Below are 21,638 nucleotides of genomic sequence, written 5' to 3'. Positions count from 1 at the left end.
CAAAAGTATAGGGCCTAAGGATGAATAAATGTATGTATGAATGAATGAATGAATGACTAAATGAATGAATGAATGAATGAATGAATGAATGAATGAATGAATGAATGAATGAATGAATGTGGGCATAATGTTAGTTACATTGGGACAAATTCTGCAGCTTTCGTAAGAACTACCAAACATGACCCTGTACCATTCCACCACACTGCCACTTTTATACCGCCCTTTTGCCTTTTGATGAAACTTGTGAGTGAATATTCTTGTACCATTAATTGCAGACTGAAGAGGTATATACCGAAATATGTCCATCGGAAGTATAGGGCCTAAGGATAACTGAATGAATGAATGAATGAATGAATGAATGAATGAATGAATGAATGAATGAATGAATGAATGAATGAATGAATGAATGAATGAATGTGGACATAACGGTAGTTACCTTGGGACAAATTCTTCAGCATAAGAACTACCAAACAATCCTGTACCATTCCACCATATACATTGTACTGCCATGCACTTTAATGCTGCCCTTTTGCCTTTGGGATGAAACTTGCATGAGGATGAGACTAATTTGTGTGAGTGACTATATAGAGGATGAAACTTCTTGTGTGAGTGAATTCATGTTCCAGTAACTGCCAGACTGCAGAGTAGATGCCCGTGAAAGTGTAAAATGAATGAATGAATGAATGAATGAATGAATGAATGGATTTATTACCCCATGCAGTTATAATCATTGTGCATGTTTGCAAATGTGGAGTCACATGGCTAAAGAAGGGATAGGAACCAGAAAATAACATGAATGTTTATTGAATCTGACCCCTTGCAATTCAGGCGGTTACAAAGTATTTTTCTTATTTTTTACTGCTAGTTTTGTGTTACTGTTAGATAGCTATCAATGATATATTATTCTATTCTTTATATCATTCATATTCTATATTCGCAAAAAAAAAAAATGATTGAATTACAAATTCAGTATATATTGTTACGTGATCAAGATGTATGGCTATCAATACTGTATACCATCTATATACGTATTATGCGATTAGATATGAATGTGATATACCAGATGAAAAGAAAAATGCACATAAAATATCAAACAGTGGTGGTCTATGTTGATAGATATCGTTACCGCAGAACTAAGTTCATAGTCACAAAATAATACGACTTTTTATACTATGTATAGATTATTGATATTCCATACATGTTGCTACACAAGTATGATATTGCGTGAATTTTGACGTGCGAGATAGTTTTGCAGATGTTTGACTCTGCAACCATGTTAATGGGATGAGAATGACGTTTGATCACCGTTTAGGAAAGTGATTATTAATTTTCCTAATTCGGATATTATATAATTATGAAACATTGTGAATTGAAGGCAATTATTCACAAATTGTTATTTCGTGGACATCGATCCACACGTGAAACTAAAAATCTGCAGTAGCGTTATAACCTCAAAAGTACAATTACTTCCAAAGTCAGAGGTTATCTTCCAACCAAAATGTAAAAAGCTTCTGATTACATCGTGAGAGAAAAATGCTCCCTCAGGTCAAAGGTTTTTTCTGCAGTCCACTTAAGAGACTCAGCTTGTGATTTTTTTTTTCTTTGAACTTGTCTCTTAGGATAAGAGGGAGAGAACTCTTACATTCAAAGAAAAAAAAAACATTTTACGTGGGCTTTCATTTCTGACACAATAATACTTTTGCCATCTTTGATGTTCGTTCTTTGATACTCTGGTATATATACTTTACATATTTCTTTTCTTTTTTAACAAACTTGGTAGACATCTAGAAGGCTTGTGAAAGATCGTTTCTACATTTAATAATTCACATGCTTCATTTAATAGGTCTACTTACAATCGGCGTGCAGTTTCTGTCTATGCCTCGTGATCTTTTAGCGCACTGTATGGTATAAATGATTTAATCCATTGTTTAGGTGATTCCCAGGCAGTCCAGTTTCGTTTTATCCATCAAGAGATATTTTGAAGGGGTTAATTACTGGTAGTTATCTTCTGTACATTCTGTAGATAACTCTGGCAGTGGAGGATCAGCATCTTGCCACTGTGTGAGAATACGGTGGGGTTAAGGTAGACAATAAATGTTCTGCTGTAATGTCCTGTAATAAAAAAATATTTACACTTGTACTGATTTAAAGATCTGAATGGTCTCTGCTTTCAGATTTGGGGCATGTAGGCCTATGTACGAAGTAGTTTGCAGTACAGGCCTGCGCAGTAAGTTGCATAATCTCATTTCCGCTATGTAACGTCCAATATGTCTGAGGTATGCAGTTACATGACATGTATTGTCCATTCCTCAAGATGTTATTAGCAATGTATTATGTTATGAGTAATTTGATATATTATATATATATATATATATATATATATATATATATATATATATATATATGATTTTATATCTTGTGTATATACAAGGTGCCATTGTAAAGCAGTTATCGAACTGAATGTGCCTATCCTGTATTTTTAAAGAAAACATGAACAAGTAATAATAAATAAATAAAAATAAGAACATTGTGAATGTCTGACATAATAGTAAAAATACCTGTCTCGCAAGCTCATTTTCCACGTCTCCATTCTTTTCTTGTATATTTTTAGATTAGATAAATTGATCTGACGCACACTGTCTTTTGGGGAATATCAAGAACAATTTTAATTTAATAAATACAAATTGTCAAGGCTATTATGCATGTGAGTAGCTAATTCATTGTATTTCCGCGCGTACGTCTTCACTCCTTATAGAGCATGATGGGGAGGGCGTGGAAGGATCCATTCGGTTGCAGTTCATATGGATACCGACGGTTCGTTTTTCCAAATGTGCTTTAGCCCGAAAAAGAAATAGATGTTCGTTATTCCGAGGGTTCGTTAGATAAAAAGGCTATGAAATTTGTAATTCCGAAGGTTCGTTGGCTCGCATGCACCTTCTCTTTCTGTTCGGATTAAAGAATCTTGTTTCATTTTTGAATTATAACGCGCTTTCGGAATGAATATTCTTTTTCTTCTTTTTTCTGACTAATGCCACTTCGGAATAACGTAACCCATTTTATTTTGGGGTGAACAAACCATCCTTCTCCTCCGTCATGGGGAACCTTTTGCATAATAATTAGAATTGAAATTCAATGATCTGGTGCACACTTTTGATGGAATTTTAAGAAGATCTTCAATCAAACAAGTTGGGAAGATTGATATTGACGGAAAATTTGAATGAATAAATGATAATTAACAATCACGTTTTGTTTGATTCTCAAAGGATTCGTTCATCCGACATTGATTTCATTGAATAAGATTCAGTATTCCAGAAATTGAATAATCTCTGGCGAAACCGAGGGGGGGGGGGGGGTCGGGGGTCATCGTTCCGGTAAGAGGGTGGGAAGGGGCTGACCTATCATGACCATGGTGAACACGCAGGATTTTTTCAACAGGGATGATTAGTACACCAGTGTATGATTTTTTTTTTCTGCCTGTGAGTAGCCTTTCTATTTCGTATACGATATTATAGCTCATACTGAAGATGATGTAGGAGAATGGTGGCCTATATACGGAGGAGAAGCACTTCTTTTTTTTTCAGCTATGCGCTTATAGAAACGTCATGCAGTATTAAGCGCCATATGAGTGTTATCTATTATCATTTATTATTATCATTATTATTATTATTATCATTATTATTATTATTATTATTATTATTATTATTTTTATTATTATTATTATTATTATTATTATTATTATTATTATTATTACTATTATTATTATTATCATTATAGGTTTCCCCGCCCAATTTCATCAGATTTGCATTCGAATTAATGAAAAGGCGTTCAAATTCAAGCGATTTTGGTCACTGCTCTACTCTCACCGTTCATTTTATTTCTTTAGGTATTCAATTTCATTCCATGTCATCCCTTTTAGATTTTATTTCATTCAATTTAGAGAGAAATTCATCCAATTTAACGACTCAAAGTCGTCATTCAATTTCGCGCCAGCTGGATAGACGTTCAAATTCGTGCAAAATACCAGTATCAGGAACACAACTCAGCACTTTGAACGTTCTTATTCAATCAACTTACACAACTTCACGGGCCATGCATTTTAACTGTCAAACGATTGGATGACACAATTTCATTTTCATTTCAAAGTCGTAATTGTATTGGATGTATTTTTTTCCTGTCGACCTTTCTGTCATTTTCAATTCATCCCTAACAGCGTGGATGTAACATATAGGAAATAGCCATATCCCAGAATATCTTAGGGGTCCTATACGCCCAAATCAGTATTGATCCATTTTGATTCCATTCCTTAGTTCCCCGTGTCCATATCATCACTGAGCATAAGTTGCCGCGATCGGATCAGCTATTATAGATAGACCTATTTCACGAAAGGATTATATCGTCAATTTTGCTGGTTGTCAAGATCATGCTTCATCCGCTAATTCTGTCCGTATTCGAGATATTCACGCAAACTCTGTAATGTATATAGCAGCGGCTAAAATCGTGTATGAATAAAGTGTAAATGTATGTGTTTGAAAGTGGGGTTATACGAGTCATTAGCTAGTCAAAAATCGCATTTCAAGGTATCTTAACATTGTATACTAGTATTCAACACAGAGCTGAGTAACTGCAAAGAATAAAAGCAACAACGAAAAAGACTGCCCACACTTTGTATCTGTTGCCTATCGTGAATTTGAATTCCCTTAACGCTCTCCAGCACGGCGTTGCTGATGCGAATTTGACTGCGTTGCACTTGCATTTTTAATTTGAATGCCCTTTTTACACCCTTGTGTAAGAAACTCATGAAATCGCATGCTGATGAAATTAAATTAAATGAACTAGATACTTTTTTGAATGTCGATCTCGGTGATCATTCAAATTCACTCGAACTTGAATGACCTCGTCGTTAAATTGAATGCAAATTGGGCAGGAAAACCTATATTATTAATCTTCTTATTATCATAATTGTTGTTGTTGTTGTTGTTGTGTCATTTTATCATTATTATTATTATTATCAAACACAGTTACAGATTGCGATTAGCCTCAACGGAACAACGCACTGTAGTCCACACAGAATGATCACCCGAAATGGAAGAATGTATAATAGAGTAAAGCTTTAACAAGTATTTCAAGTATGACGAGATTTGCCTGATATAGTACTTTCTCTCGATACCTACGATATGAATTTCACACCATAAAAGGATATACAGGATCTTCAAAACAGTAGAAATATCAAGAAACATGAGGGGTGTGTGTATCGACTTGCACACCGCAACAGAGTTGAGTGACATTTCTATATATTGTGCCAAAAATCCCGTCAAAACGTCGAACAGAACGGGGAGAAACTTTCCAGCGACTGAGACACCGTATACCGATGGCTTTTCATTGACGATGATGCAGACAGAGATTCATACCCATGTCATCCATCTACATCTGTGATGTCACCATGTCAGAAAACTGGATGCTACCCTCAACGACACTGTGAGAATAGTCAGTGGATGCCTAAAATACGCTACCGACCTCGCCCGACCCCAGTGAAGCATCTGACTGTCCTGTCGAGTATCGCGAAGGGAACACCGAAAAGAAATATAAACCCCCAAAACGATAAACTTCAAACAAAGAAATGAATATTCCTTACAGAATGATACAAACATGACAAAAATCAGATAAGAAATAAGGAAGATATGACACTTTCACCTTTTTTTTAAACAGTCCTTATGAATATTCATATGAGTGAGTCTATGATGTCACACCTTCATAATTTTTCATGTATGCTATGTATGATATTCGGATTCTTTTTATTCATTTTTAGCTCATACAAGTAAAAGCATGTTCCCATGCTAAGATATATCAGAGTTAACATTGTTCTTTTTTCATTTTGGTTGGTTTTTAAGACATGCTTTATATTCTAGCTGAAATGTGAGATTTTTGTCATTTCTGTATAATTATGAAATCAATAAGAAATTGGTACAGTATGCAATGCTAAAAAATAAATGTATTAAACCTAAATTGGAATGAAAAGTTAATGTTCTTTGTTTGAATTACCGTATTTTCAAACAAGAGCTGAACCTAGAAAAAATATCTACACTGTATTAAGACTTCTTTTTTCGCTACAATCTTCATTGTGTAACTCGGGATGCGGGAACCACAGACCACCTGTCGAGACAGGAATAATTATTATGCAAGATAAAAGCTTATAGAAAGGAAAAATCGTTTATATTCCCGCTGTTTAGTCTAACGGTTTCCATTGTCTATTTGAATGGAGTGCTTTTGATGACTCAAGAATTAGATAATATATCATTAAGAGATATTTCAGAACTCTCCCAAACATATTAAAAGTGAATGATTTATTTAACTAAAAAAAAACCCGTCAACACTCATGAATTCTGCAATAACATAATGCTCCGTTTTTATGCTCTACACGGATTGTGAATCACAATTAAGTGTCACCGTGTTTTAGGTTTGTTTCAGCCAAAGCAATTTTTCTTTAAGGTTTTATTAATGTTTTTGTATTATAATGTTTATACATAAACCAGTAAAACACTTATTTTGCACAATCCTCTTTCTGTTTCCAAATGTAATATGCCAAACCAAAGTTAATTTATTTGTTTAGCATTCATTTGTGTTCTTTGAATAACATAAATTGTTAGTTATTTAATGTTATCAATGTTATAATTTATCATTGTGTTCCCCAATACCTGAATACGCTGGTATGGGTGACATGGGAAAATAAAACAATTGTCATTGTTATTGTCATTGTCATTGTCATTGTCATTGTCATTGTCATTGTCATTGTCAGGAGGTATGGCCAGTAACTTGAAGCACTCTAGTGCCTAGTTGCCTACATAATTCATTATAGCAAAGCTTTTTGGCATGTATGCAGGTAAAGCCACGAATGTTCCAGGCATGCTCTATCGCCGCTTGCGCAGTATGTGTGTATGAGTTGTACGCATTCGAATGATAACAGATTTTCCGGTGGTATTCCCCATTCTCTACTGTGCGTATGTTATCGTGATACACAATACTGATTTAGTAACTTAAGATTGTATGTTATACAAAGGTAGGACAAAAGGAAAATTTATTTGTAATTTGTGAGAAAGCAATACAAAGGTAGGACAAAAGGAAAATTTATTTGTAATTTGTGAGAAAGCAAGTTCGCTCTAGAAAGGCTGAAAATGAAGCGTGGCGAGGAGAAGGAACTTCGATCAGTTCAAGTTCGACGCGATCTCGCGGCCACCAAACGTAAACCTCTTCCTATCGAGCCCATCCGCAGGTTTCAAATTCCCTACCCTTCCTTTCGGGATCCTACTGAAATTGGCCATTTCTCTCTGGATGCAGACCGTCGTGTCCACTGCGATGCAAGATTCCTCAAATTCTACACTCCTCCAAAGGACCCTAGGAAGACTTACTTTAACCTGAGAAAGGGTTACAAGGATTTCATCGACAGAGATGACGATGAAAAAGACCGACTGAACAGTCTGACAACTTGGATGCTGAAGAAGAGAAATGTGATATCTAGGCCAGCAGAATCTCAAGAATCATCAGGTGCAGAAGGAAAGAAGAAAAATGAAGGACAAATGCAAAGGTAAATAACTTATAAGTACATGAAGTAACACTTTTAGGAGCTCGGGCATCTGCAGGGCTGCAGTAAGACCGCGAGAATCAAAGTAGGAAAATAAAATGTCAATATAAAGGGCAAAATCGAACCGTTTTACGATAAAATTTCGTGTCACTTAGATTTCTTCCTCTAGGATCTAGATGTTAACTCTCAGACAAACGGTATACCAACTACCAATTATTCACTCCCCTAAAGTATGCTCGCACTAAATTTTACAACGAACAAGACGGTTAGAGGGACGGGTAGCTCTTAAGACGGTCAGGAGCGAGCAAAATGTCACTCATAGCGAGTTCATCTGTATCATTGCAAAAGCGCACGGGGGCTTTTAATGCAAACGGTAGGCCCTCTTTTAATGTCTTGAGTGAGAAAAGCCTAAGGGGTTGTTTTACAAATCAGGGTACAAACTTCAGATTTTGACCTTTTCAGGTTCCTGAAAAAAAACGCAGTGTACATTAAATCAAAATCTTGTGTGGCATGTCATCAGGCCTATATCTACCTCAACCCTAAGCAGTGAAAAGTTTTTGAGAAAAGCTTACTAAATTTTCAAAATATGTCAAAATGAGCCAATTAGGGCAATTTCAGTCTCACCTGATTTTTTTTCTTCAAAGTATGAGAATGTACATCTATGAAACCATATGAATTATGACATCAGGATGAGCAAATGAAATGTACATTGGAAAACTGTATATGGCTCGTCACATATAGGGCACAGTTTGGGTTTGATACGTAAGTATAATATACATATTCCGTCCAAAAATGTCCTCTCCGAAAACAGTTAAATGATTTTTTTTTCTTTTCAAAGATTTCTATGAGCATGAACAATGTCCTACCGTCTGCAAAGCCTCACTCATACCCTACACATACAAAGTATTTGTGTAACCCACACGTTTAATTTTCAGGCATATATTGTGCACATTTAAATTTTGATATAGGTGCAGTTCCGTCCAAAAGCGTCCTCTCCGAAAAATGGCTTATTTTTCAGTACTTCAAAGAAATGCACATGTTTTCAATCCTGGATATATTTTTAACAGTGATAGTAGTTGTCTATCATTTACGTATGTCAAGATTTATTCATTTGCTTTCCTACAGAAATTCCATATGTCTAAAAACTATGTCCTCTCCGAATGGCAATTTGTATAACATCATATTGATGAATACGTAAATATGAGGCTTAAAGAATACATTTTCTTACCTATAATTTTTATGTCTTTTGTTTAACAAACACACTCTACAACCATCACCCTCATGATACCAAGGGTTCTGTGGGAAGATGTTTCTTTGAATCTTCTTTGCTCTAACTCCCATTTATTCCTTCAAGTATTATAAAAATAATGAAGGACACTCGTCATTCCTTGTTTTCTTTTGGTATGTACACATTCTTTGTTCATATTTATCACATATCGAATACTCAGAGAGTCCTTTTGGCAGCTTCATTGATATCTACCATGAGAGTATTCAATAATTTTAGAGATGACAATTATTTTGATGCATTTACCCTATCATTGTGAAAAGAATATGATAAAAGGAGACACACTGTAGTTTAGATTAATGCACAAGAACATTAAGAAAACATTTTTAAAAGTCTATGGTTATGTATGCAAAAAAAAACACCCATATTTACACTAAGCAATTATTGTATTATAGTATTCACTTAAAATCACAAAATATACTTGGTACACACTATGCGATGGATGCTGTGTGCTCCAAGATATGAGAGTGCGAGACTCAGTTTTTTTCTAAAATGACTAAAAGAACTTATACTCTGTGTATACAGCATGGCATAACTTTAATTTGTTTTTCCAATCCACACACATCTATATTACAAAGCTTCAAACCGATTTCATTCTCTCATACTCTACCATTGACTTTTCCACTTTTGTGCTAGGTTGAATGCTGACTTTGTCACATCGAGGGGTCACATGACCAAGTTCCTCTGCACCCCGTACGAGAATCGGGAGGGATGGGCCATGGCCGTGACCCTTTTCAGAGGCACGTACTACATCAGCGAAGTGGAGACAGAAGAAAACAGGAGACAGCGCGAAGCGATGTCGGAGAGAGAAAAGGAAATGACGTTCTGGGGATACAAGTTTGAGCAATATGTGACAAGCGGTGATTCAGTTGGTTTTTTTAAGATTAATAACAAGAAAGAAATGTACCAAATTGATGGCAAACACATATACATAAAAAGGTTAAACTATGAATTCAAATCAGAGAAAAAAAAAACGAGAAAACAAACCCCATTTCTCTTTCGGATTAACGAACCTTCATAATAACGAACCTCATTTTCATTATCGGATAAACGAACTTTCAGAGTAAAAAACCTTATTTGATTTTTTAGGATTAACGAGCCTTCGAATTAATGAACTTATTCTATTGTCGGAATTACGAAATTTCGGAAGAACGCACCCTCGAAGAAAAACCGAAACTTTTTGCATTGTCGGATTAACGAACCTTCGGAATAACGAAGCTTATTTCTTTTTCGGATTAACGAACCTTTCAGAGTAAGAACCTTAAATCATTCTCGAAATTACAAACTGTCAGAATAGTGAGTCTCGGGAATGGTGAACCTTCGGAATAACCGGCAATCTGAAGAGCGAACCTTCGGAATAAACCTTCTGAATAAGAAACCTTCCGAATGACGAACCTCTGGAAGAGCGAACTGTATAACCGAATCCTTAAACATCAATTTTAATACATGCATTTTCAAGCTCTCTCTTAAATGTAAAATTTAATGAAATTAGTTTACCGTCACATATAACAATGCTTTTTCAGCGTATGATGAGTAATCATTTAACATCATACAATGAATGATTGCGTGAATGATTTGCGTGTTTTCATCATAACTGTCCGCTTATAACGAAATTTCGATATAGAACGAAATAAAACTGCCGGTCCCGAGGACTTCGTTATAACGATAGTGCACTGTATCAAGTCTCGTAGGGTTGTTTGACTGGAGAAAATCTATTCAAGCGGCATCAGAGATACTTAAAGGAGACCTCCGAGTGATTCATACCGGCATATGCACCCAATCAATCGCAATTTCAAACCAGGGAGCGTTGTATTGTTTTGTGTTATTGCATTTTCATCATGAAGTACAGTATGCTTGTGTCCACGATGGCGTGTGTTGTACCATAGTCTCATTTCCCCCTTTTTTGTTCTTTTTCTTTTTTGTTCTTTTTCTTCTTTTTTCCCTTCCTAAGTTAATTTCATGTCAGTTGACATTGGTTTCTTTGACTTTTTGTACGTATTTTTGAGGGTCCCATACCCTACAAGCTTTGCTTTTTAAGTGGGACCCTCCATTTCCATTCTAATCTTTGTATTAGGTATATACCTTAGAAACGAAATTATGTTGTTACTCGTGACCACTTGTACGTTTTCTTTGAAATTGTTATAAATTTGTTCTGTAAATGTATTGTATATATTTTTTTCTGTTTATTCAATGGAAATGGAAATAAAATTGAATTGAAAAAAAAGATTCTCAGAATTTTACATTTGTACAACTATAAATTAGTTATACTGAGGACAGAGTTTCAGAATTTGTGATAATCGGGATGAAGAATAAGAATGTTTTCAAAAAATAGAACAAATTGCAATGAACAAGGATGATGACAAGGCAGAGTCACCATAACAATGCACGAGTTGGGGCTCAAGGAAGCAGAACAAAAGAAGAAGGCATGCATAGATTATAGACAGGTGAACTCGCAAGCAAGCGGTATTGTTATGGAATTACACTCCTATCATTTCTGAAATATGTGATCCTTCTATGTCATCATCCTTGTTCAGTGTAATTTGTTGAAGGTTTTTCAAAGTATTGTTTCTCTGCTCAAGAACCACAATAAATTCCACAAATATATACAGGGAGTTGTCGATTTATGTACTACATGATGTGAAATTATGAAATCGTCTGGAATATCCCTTTAACGCATTATGGCTAGATGTTGACTTTCAGGGCATGCATATGATTTTAATTACCCTCACAGATGATGGGCGGACGACGTCCGTTGATACCTCAAAGCCTGTGAACTGCAATGAGGCTTTCTGTTGTGTGGTTCAGACCAAGCTTGGCTCTCACTCTTTGATTTACAATGGGGAGGTGGATTGTAGAATAAACCGACCTGGTGCCGAACCACCAGCAAACTACGTGGAGCTCAAGACATCCCGAAAATGGTACACCGACAACAATGAGAGGAACTTCTACAGGTATAGGAGATAGCAGTTTTCGTGACACGATTATTTTGCTCCTTCATGCGAAAATTGCTCCAGTCTCATTTTCTCCAAGGACTTCGAGTTAAGGTTTTGGTTGTGATAGGTTTTTAGGTTTGCAGTGTGATGTGAAGACTACGATTAGGGTTCAGGTATATTTGTATATTTTTGTGGGTCATAGAATTTATGTTAGATATATTCATTTATTATTTTTACGGCATTATTAATGGGAGGAGTGTTCGCCAGAATAAATGTCACGGAACAGATAGTTTTATATTCACATTTGTGGGACTAAATATATTATGTATACCATTATCTGCCATACATGTGTCAGGATTTCAAAATACATATATACATCTTCATCAACACTCTCAATACAAAAGAACACAACTATTTTTTATCAGCATCTTCTAAAAAAAAAGAAGAAACCCTATAACAATAAAGAGCTAAAACAAACTAGCAAACAACCAACCACACATGCAGAGTGAATAACCGGAAATGGAAAAAGGGCAATGGCAAGCTATGAGTGAAAAAAAAAAACCCACACACACCAAGTTTGGGGTAACAAATTCTATACACAATTTATCTCTGAACGCTATAATTTGTGGATGCAATATGGATTTTATACTCTGCGTATTATTAGAACATAAATTTTTGTGTATTTATGCACTTTTCCTTTTCTTCTTTCTATACAGATACAAATTGCTTAAATGGTGGGCACAGTCCTATCTTCTGGGCGTCCCTGAGGTCGTCTGTGGCTTCCGAGATGATGACGGTGTGGTGCGTCATCTGAAGTCATTCAGGACATCGGACATCCCCAGCAGTGCTCGCGTAAGTTTGATTTCGAGTGATGGCGAGATGCTATTACCCTGCACGGGCTCTCACACCGATGTGCATTGTTCATGTATTGTTGTCATTTATATCAATGCACTTGCCCCAAAACGTTTGCATTTTCATTTTCATTTCATTTATTTCCAAATTCTCGTTAAAATACATGTAGCAAAGAACAAGACAAAGATAATAACATTACATTTGGTAACAGTATACATGTACAAGAAAAACAAGCACAATGGAGAGGGGGGAAAAAAAGAAGAAAGAAATTCTAAGAGAGAAAATGGATGAGCCAGCAGAGGCCATTTGCCTTTCTACGGCTGGACTCCCACTTGAGATTTTATGTACAATTATAAGATACGCTTAAAAGGAGGGAAAGAAAGACGATTAAAAAACAAAAAATAAATAAAAACAGGCAAACTATGAGTGAAAAATGTGTAAAATAATACACATTGCAGACATCACATGAACGTTTGATTAAATTTCTACAGAAGCTTCAATTATAATTATTCAACAGATATCTTTTATATCTACGTTTAAAAGAAGCAAGGGAAGGACATAACTTCATTTCGTCAGGTACAGAATTCCAAACATGTACTCCTTGATATTTAACAGATCTTTGCAATGTAACATATCTGAAAGGAGGTAAATATAGGTTACCAGTTTGTCTAGTGTTATATAAACGAATATCTCTCGTATATTTCAACATATCATCAAAGACAGACGGTGATAACTTATGAGTATACACATACATAAATGAGGCGGTTTGTAATTTACATAAAGCACATATCAAATACAGTAAGAAGTTGGAGCTTTTTAAACAGAGGTTGGGAAGGTGTTGAAGGATGAGAATTTGTTATTGCACGTAATGACCTTTTCTGAAGTGTGAACACACGATTTAAAAGAGATTTTGCACATTGGCCCCAGATCATTGAACAATATGTTAGATGTGGCAATATAGTGGCGTTATAAATATAATATGATAAAATCCTTAACGTTAACAGATGTCTTGTCCTATAAATCACACCTGTTGCACAGGATTTTTTATATAAAACGTCATCTATATGAGGCGCCCAATTAAGATGTTCATCCAACATAACACCAAGAAATGATGTACAAGAAACTCGCAATACCTTTTGATTATTTATGACAGCATCAGCCATATCATCTGCTATTCTCTTATTTTTCTGTTTAAATACAATGCAATTTGTTTTTTTCATATTAACCAACAACTTATTTGATAAAAACCATTGCTCAAGTTTGGGTATTTCAGTTGTTATATGATAGATGTTATTTGGGTGGCGTTTCTACCAGATATAGATACATTTGTATCATCTGCAAAAATAACTGAACTCAAGTTACTACTAATATTTTGTATATCATTTATGTATAATAAAAATAATAAAGGGCATAGAATTGATCCCAGGGAACGCCTGTAGTAATTCTTAGAAATGTGGAGCTATTGGCATCAATACAAACAAATTGTTGTCTATTAGTTAAATAACTCTTCATTCATTCCAAAGAAATTCCTCGTATGCCATAAAAATATAACTTTTGAAACAAAATAGAATGATCCAGGGTGTCGAAGGATTTTTGACAGATCTAGAAAGATCCCAACACCTACATGACCAGCTTCAAAAGCTGTGTTAAGATTGTTGATGAATTCATCAACAATCTTAAGCTATAATCAAAAGCTTCTCATCGTTATTCAACCAAGCTTCAGTAATCCCAAGCACTGAAAAACTAGTATTAACATTCGCAATATATGAGTACAACTTATCAATATTCTTTTTAAGACTATACGAATATTACAACGAAAAAGATTGAGGGAGAAAGAGGGAGAAAATAATTCTAATATCCTCCTACCTCAGTATCTCAATAAGATTTATTGACAAATTGCCCTTCATCGACGTAAATTTATAAACACCGATTATTTAGCGTTTGGGTCTTAATGAAAAAAAAAAATCATGGGCAATTTACTGCGACCTATCATAAGCCCACATACTAGGGTGGGACTTAAATTAACGACCTCCTTATTGCGTCACTCAAACACTCAAGAATCTGTGTTTTTAGGGCAATTTGTCAATTAGTTGAAAAAAAACAACAACATGAATACAAGAATGGTTCATTTGAATGATATGTAGTACCCACTGGTATCATGCTGTCAGGCTCCCACTCAATAGTATAGTGGACATGATTCATGTCTGGCAATCGGGACGTGGGTTTGAGTCCCACTGGAGTATGAATGTATTTTTTTTTATTTGATTTATTGGTTTCTGTATCATCATTGTACATGCACATTCATGTACAAACATATCTAGAACAAACATAAATACAAGTCGTTCACAGAATATTTTTTCCTTCATTGCCTTTGCACAATGTAAAATGTACAACAAATATACAACAATGAATAATACAGTGGGGCTACAGCATAAGCGTGGCTTGATTTGCGTGCAGCCCCAGTACATAAATAATATTATAATATACATCGGAAGGAGAATAGGAGGGAGGGATATTGCATAGAGATAGGATAGTTGAAAGGAAAAAGGGAAAGGAGAGGTCTGTCTGCTTTCACTATTAAAGGTTTATACAAAGTGAGTTCACCTGTATCACTGATTTAAATAGCAAAGCATGACAAACTATTTTCTCACCGAGGTACAGGTGAACCGTTGATACAGGTCATGGTCGGTTACATAATTACGTAATAAATTAAATGCGTCAATATTTCTGCGAAAGAATTTCGTGTATAACACACTAATAATGACAATGGAATTACTGATATCCAGAAAACAACATTGTTTTTACAGCTTTCCTAAAAGAGTACATAGACTTTGAACTTCGAATTTCAGAAGGAAGAGAATTCCAAACATCGGGTCCGGTGTGTCTGACAGATTTCCGAGCCATCACTGTTTTGGGATTATATACTCTCTAAAAAAATCGAGTGAAAATATTTACTCTTGAAGGAGTGAATACAAAAAAGAGTGAATTTAGAGTGAAAATGTTTATTTTCACTCGTTTTGGAGTGACCTCAGGGATCACTCCTAAATCTTCGAGTGATCCCTGAGGTCACTCCAAAATGAGTGAAAATGAACATTTTCACTCAAAATTCACTCCAATTTCACTGTAAATTCACTCTTTTTTGTATTCACTCCTTCAAGAGTGAATATTTTCACTCGATTTTTTTTAGAGAGTAAATGAAACTTATCAGATTGTCTTGTGGGATAAGAATGTATGTCCTTGTTTAATTGAAATAGTGAGAAAAAAGAAGATGGGAACTGACCATTATGTAAGCGAAACATACAAAGTGAGTTTTGCAAAAAATTGATGTCATTCACCTTAAGTGTTTTTAATTCTGCGAATAAAGGATCTAAATGGTCTCGATACCCTGATTTGGTGCATATACATATAGCTTTCTTTTGTAGAAGTAGTATACTATCAATGTGGCTTTTTGAAGTTGCCCATACAATCATGACAATGTTGCGATATGAAATGTGCGATAATATCAACGAACTATATAACATGAATAAAATATTCTGAGGGACATAATACCTTAACTTATGAAGTATACCAACATTACGAGACACTTTATCAGAGATATATTGCACATGAACATATGTATGTCCATTAATCTTTATCAATGTCACACTGGGAGAGCCTTTATGGGTGTAGCTTGGCACCTTTCAGACCAGCACCTATTAAAGGTGCAACTTTGCACCTTTCTGGTCTGAAAGGTGCAAAGTTGCACCCGTAAAGATGCTCCCACTTTGACAAAAGGGGCGAAGTTGAACCTGTTTTTTGTAGAGAGCAGGGTCATTTGGATAAATCATTAAAACTTCTTTGTGCATTTGTCCCCAAATCAAACATCACCGGACTGTGCAGCGGTGTTGTAAAGTCAATGGTTATAAGATGCCATAGTCAAAGTTGGGAATTTACCCTGTCTGCTGCAACGAAAGAAGTAGCCTACTTATGGGTGCAGTCATTCTTGGACTCGAAAGAAAACCCACAACAATTTTCATGAATACGTTACCCTGCTAAGACCAGGCGTCCACTAGGGCGCGGACAAGACGCGGACAAGCTCCGGAATGCAAATTTGGTATTCCGCACTCCTTCGGGAACCTGTCCGCACGTTCCTGAACCTGTCCGCTTACTGTCCTAAACATGTCCGGGCGTTTCCGCACCTTCGGGAGAGAGAAAAATGTCCGCGTCCAAATTTTGATCGAGACCAAAATTTGGACGCGGAAATGAATTTCCTGACACCTTCGGCGACTTGTCCTGACGATGTCCTGAGGATGTCCCGCTTGTCCGGAACCCTTCCGCTCCTTCCGCACACGCTCCGGAAAGAATCCCGCGGTGTGGGGAAGCTTCCCGAATGAAAGCGGAAGACACCAGGAATGTTTTAGGACAGCGCGGAGCCGATGCGGATCTATATATGCAAGTGTCCGGAACCGATGCGAAAATTTTGTGATCCAGACTCGAAAATGTCGACACTTTCCGCGAGCGTCATGCCAATGAAACGCAAAATGAGCAAGAAGGGAGGCGAGGCCCCCTTGCAAATATCCCCATCACAGGCATACCTTTCGTCTAGTGATGAAGAACAGGAAAATCTAAGGAATTTCCAGTCCCAGAAGGCAAAGAATAAGGTAGTAGAGACTGTGCCAAAAGCAACCAGAAAGAAGTGAAATCAGCCCCCTAACTTCCTAGTAAGTTTGTTTTGATTTGATCTTTTCAGAAATTATTTTTCATCTGAGTGACTTTCCTGGTTCCTATTACTTACTATAGTACATTTTCCTTTATGTTCTTCGTATCATATTTGCAAACAAACTAGGTTGTCCCATGTGACAGCCCAGCTGAAAAATCACAAAAGTAGGTGGAAGTACACTCAGAAAAAAAAAAGCATAGAATTTTTGGCTAAATGTTAATGTATTATATAAACATGAACAAGTTGTTATTCATACGTAAATGCTTTCTAATGATACAACATACTAGAACAAAAGACAAAGTCATCACACTAAAAGGCATGAATTCAGTTGCAAAGATATACCTGTGGTCTCATTACAATGTAATATCTTTGAAGCCCAAAATAACAATGAAAGCTAAAGATGATGGAGGAAATGAAGAATTTTCTGTCACTTCAAAATTCAAGTTAAATGAGGAAAAAAAGCAATAAATCATGAACTCGAAAAAGTGTTAAATTTCTGTCTTATTTTTGTTTTGTTTTTTGCTGAGTGTATATATTTAAGTACACATTAAGCATCACAAATCATTTCAGAAATATTCTTTACCTGAATGATTTTCGTAGTTGTTAATACCTAATATTTTTTTCTTCTCTTTTTGTTTTAGTTGCAAATAGACTCGATTGTCCAATTTGACAGCCCAGCTGAACTCCCCCCCCCCAAAAAAAAAAGTAAATCAAAGTAGGTTAAAAATATTTCCCTATTTTTACACTTCATTGACAATAGGCTAGTAAGCTCTAAGCATGAAAAAAAAAAAATTCTCGGACTTGAAAATGTTCAAAAGTGATCAAAATAAGAGAGGGTAAGAGATGCACAAGGGTAAATATCAGAGAAAGAGAAAAATTAATGATTAGGATCATTTTGGCATGCTCTACAGAAGTATCAGACAAAACATGTATATACTTCAGGATGGATAAAGCACAGGTCTATAAAAAAAGGGAATAAAGAATATATATATATATATATATATATATATATATATATATATATATACATATATATATAATGTGAGAAATAGTTCCCTGGGTCCCGAACGTACGCGGTGCTGCATTGTTGGATGCATATAGTTGAAAGAAATTGGACTGAGGCGGGACGTTGCTCTCGATCTTAGTCTCCCTTTTATTTGTCAAGCTTTCGGCCCGTCATTGGGCCTTCGTCAGGACCTGACGAAGGTAGGTGGTACACTTGTAGGTCCTGACGAAGGCCCAATGACGGGCCGAAAGCTTGACAAATAAAAGGGAGACTAAGATCGAGAGCAACGTCCCGCCTCAGTCCAATTTCTTTCAACTATATATATATATATATATATATATATATATATATATATATAAGTAACAAAACTGCAACAAAGTTCATGCTGTATTCACCAACGGTTTATTTCTTGTGAAGAAATAAATCGTTGGTGAATACAGCATGAACTTTGTTGCAGTTTTGTTACTTATCTTTTTATCTTGCCCACACGAGGACTACCTTATCAGCATGATTGTATATACATATATATATGTATATACATTTACATTTTTATGTATATATATATATATATATATATATATATATATATATGGTTCAGAAAGTTTGCGAATATCATCCATGTGACTGTAGGCAGAGAAAAAATTGTTCTCCCAGATGAGACAAATAAAAAAAAAAAAAATGAGTCGTCAGCCGACATGCAGACAATCCTATTCTTCGACTTTTGGTGGTCACATTTATCAAATAATATTGACCAATCATGTTAATATGATATCAGCCGCTACTGCGGAAGCACAACAGGGAGCATCAACGACGGCTAGCAGTCAAATGAGGAAAAGTCAAAGTCAGCGCCAAATTTATACCTTTCCATTTTCCTGGTATTGTCCGCAGTTTGTCCGCATGCCTAACTTGTGTTGTCCGGAAGGCATCCTGATTGTCCGCGTTCATTCCTGGTGTAATCCTAGATATTTCCGCGCTGCCCGGCTACGATTAGCATATTCCGAGGTATTTCGCGCTCTTCCGTAGTGATTCCTAGGAATGTCCGCAGTCAGTCCGCGGACAGTCCGCGGACAGTCCGCGGACAGTCCTAGGAATGTCCCAGGACAAGCCGATTCACAAAGTTATTCCGCGTCTGTCGCGGACAGGATGCCGAAATAACTTAATTTGCTTCCGCAACCCTTCCGGGGCTTGTCCGCGCCCAAGTGGACGTCCGCCCTTAGTAAGCGTACTGGGAAAATAACATTGTGACAACTGAGTCTCTTTAACAAAATGCCATGGATGTGAATTTCATTGAGACCGAGGACCAGCGAAAAACAAAAGGATCACACGAAAATTTCTACTTCCGCAGTACCGTGCTGGTTAAACAGGACAGTTATTTTGGAGTCAATTCATTAGACACAAAATAGATAAAGGATTAGTCAATTTTACTTACTGCTCGGAGTATCATTTGGTTTGTCTGATCTTATTTTACTCACACAGGGAGCTTGGGACGGCGCAGTCTGCTGCAACTTTGCGGACCAACTGCTGTCATACATCAAAGAAATCGTAAAAATCGATGACCCAAGGTAAGACAAGGGCAGAAATAATGACGAACGACCACTTTGATACATCAAAAAATGACAAGCAAAACCTCAAATTTGTAAAATTACACAGAAACAACTAGATTGTCACCAATGCCATGTGTCAAAATTTCATGCATATACATACACATGCCTGATATAACCTGAAAGTGAGTTCGTGCTGGTGATTGTTGCATCATCAGGGTCGAATTCTACTTGACATGCTTGATACACTGTGTCACTGTATTTAACCTTTAAAGATGAGCGTCTCACCTCCCTGCTTTAAACAAGTTCTGAGATGCTGATGCAAAACCAATTACACGTGCTTGTCATACATTGTGCATTGGGTCATTAAGATTACCTCGTAAAGATACCCCCTCACTTTTTTACACTTTAAAAAAACTACTGCACTAATAAAAATGAAACAAAATCACAGCAATTAACCCCCCCCCCCCCCCCGCGAGGGTCCCCTTTGGAGATGGGGTAATCATCGATCCTTGACCTCCCCCCTCCCCCACTGGAAAACGTTGCAATATTATGTATTCATGCTTGTAATGTGTGTGTGTGTGTGTGTGTGTGTGTGTGTGTGTGTGTGTGTGTGTATGTGTGTGTGTTAGTATAATGCACACATTAAACTCGTTGTTGTTTAATCATGACTTTATTCAAGTTCAAGTAAGTGTGAGAATAACAAATATACAAAAGAACCAGGTCCACCGTTTCATTCAAAACGAATGGCAGGTTTAGACACGTACATGGGGATACAAAACAAGAATATTAGAGTTTACATTATTGCAACCCATATCACACATAGAATATCAGATATTACCGGTGATCAATCAATAAAAACAATCAATACATAATACTATTTCTGTGTTACAATAACAGCAGTGATGTATAGTTATCATCCGCAGTATTAATACAATAATCCGCATTAAAATATAATATAATAAATTATACAAATACACATATAGACCTATATATATGCATATACATACATATACACACACATACATATATACAAAAAAACCCACATAAACCTTATTATCATCATCATCTCATCAAATCTTCACCAACGTTAATCTTTATTTGGCTCTGTGCCCCATACCCCTACCACATATTATGATTATCAGAACCCATCTTATTTACAACTATCAATCTTTTTCAACCTAAAACCAAAAACTATAAATAAACATTTCTACATTTTTTTTTTCAATTACCTATTCACCCATAATATTACAGTGCATCAATACTAATCTCATCTCAACTTTCCAAACCCCCCTATATATAGGCCTATATAGACCTATAATGAACTCATACAGCACATGCATCCATTAGTAGTTGGTGCTCGATCTAAATACACGTATATACATTCTCCTTTCGTGGTTTCAGGGTGGTGTACATGCTGGAGCGGGCCCCAGGGTCGTCCGAAGTGATCTGTGTCCTCCACGAGGATGGGAAGGAACAGTTCCTCACAGAGGAATTCATCTCAGCCTTTCGCTAGAAAGAGCAGCATCCGGGGAAGAATCCATTGTTACGTCACGACAGCTGACGATCTACATGATTTTGTTATGAGACTTCTTCCCTTAACCCTTTTTGTGCTTTGAGTAACAACTGGCACAGAAAACCCCATAGTGATGTACACACTGTACAAAGTCCCTTGGACGGAGGAGGTTACTGCTGCAAACATGAGGAAGTGGGCATAAATGCTAGTTACCATGGGACGAATTCTAC

General features: G+C 36.2%; 1 protein-coding gene across 1 annotated transcript; it reads left to right on the top strand.

Moving 5' to 3' along the window:
- The first annotated feature begins 7,169 nt into the window (after window positions 1-7,169).
- LOC139721005 (decapping and exoribonuclease protein-like) lies at window positions 7,170-21,408 on the top strand. Its single transcript, XM_071632335.1, has 6 exons — window positions 7,170-7,579; window positions 9,498-9,721; window positions 11,593-11,812; window positions 12,511-12,646; window positions 19,828-19,913; window positions 21,297-21,408. The coding sequence occupies exons 1-6, from the start codon at window positions 7,170-7,172 to the stop codon at window positions 21,406-21,408; spliced, it is 1,188 nt and encodes a 395-aa protein (XP_071488436.1).
- Window positions 21,409-21,638: the final 230 nt, after the last annotated feature.

This window comes from Diadema antillarum, unplaced genomic scaffold (genome assembly GCF_040938485.1).
Source record: "Diadema antillarum isolate AM-2024a unplaced genomic scaffold, OU_Dant_1.0 scf00000136, whole genome shotgun sequence".
Lineage (NCBI taxonomy): Eukaryota > Metazoa > Echinodermata > Echinoidea > Diadematoida > Diadematidae > Diadema > Diadema antillarum.
This window is presented reverse-complemented; position numbering and strand designations above follow the sequence as displayed.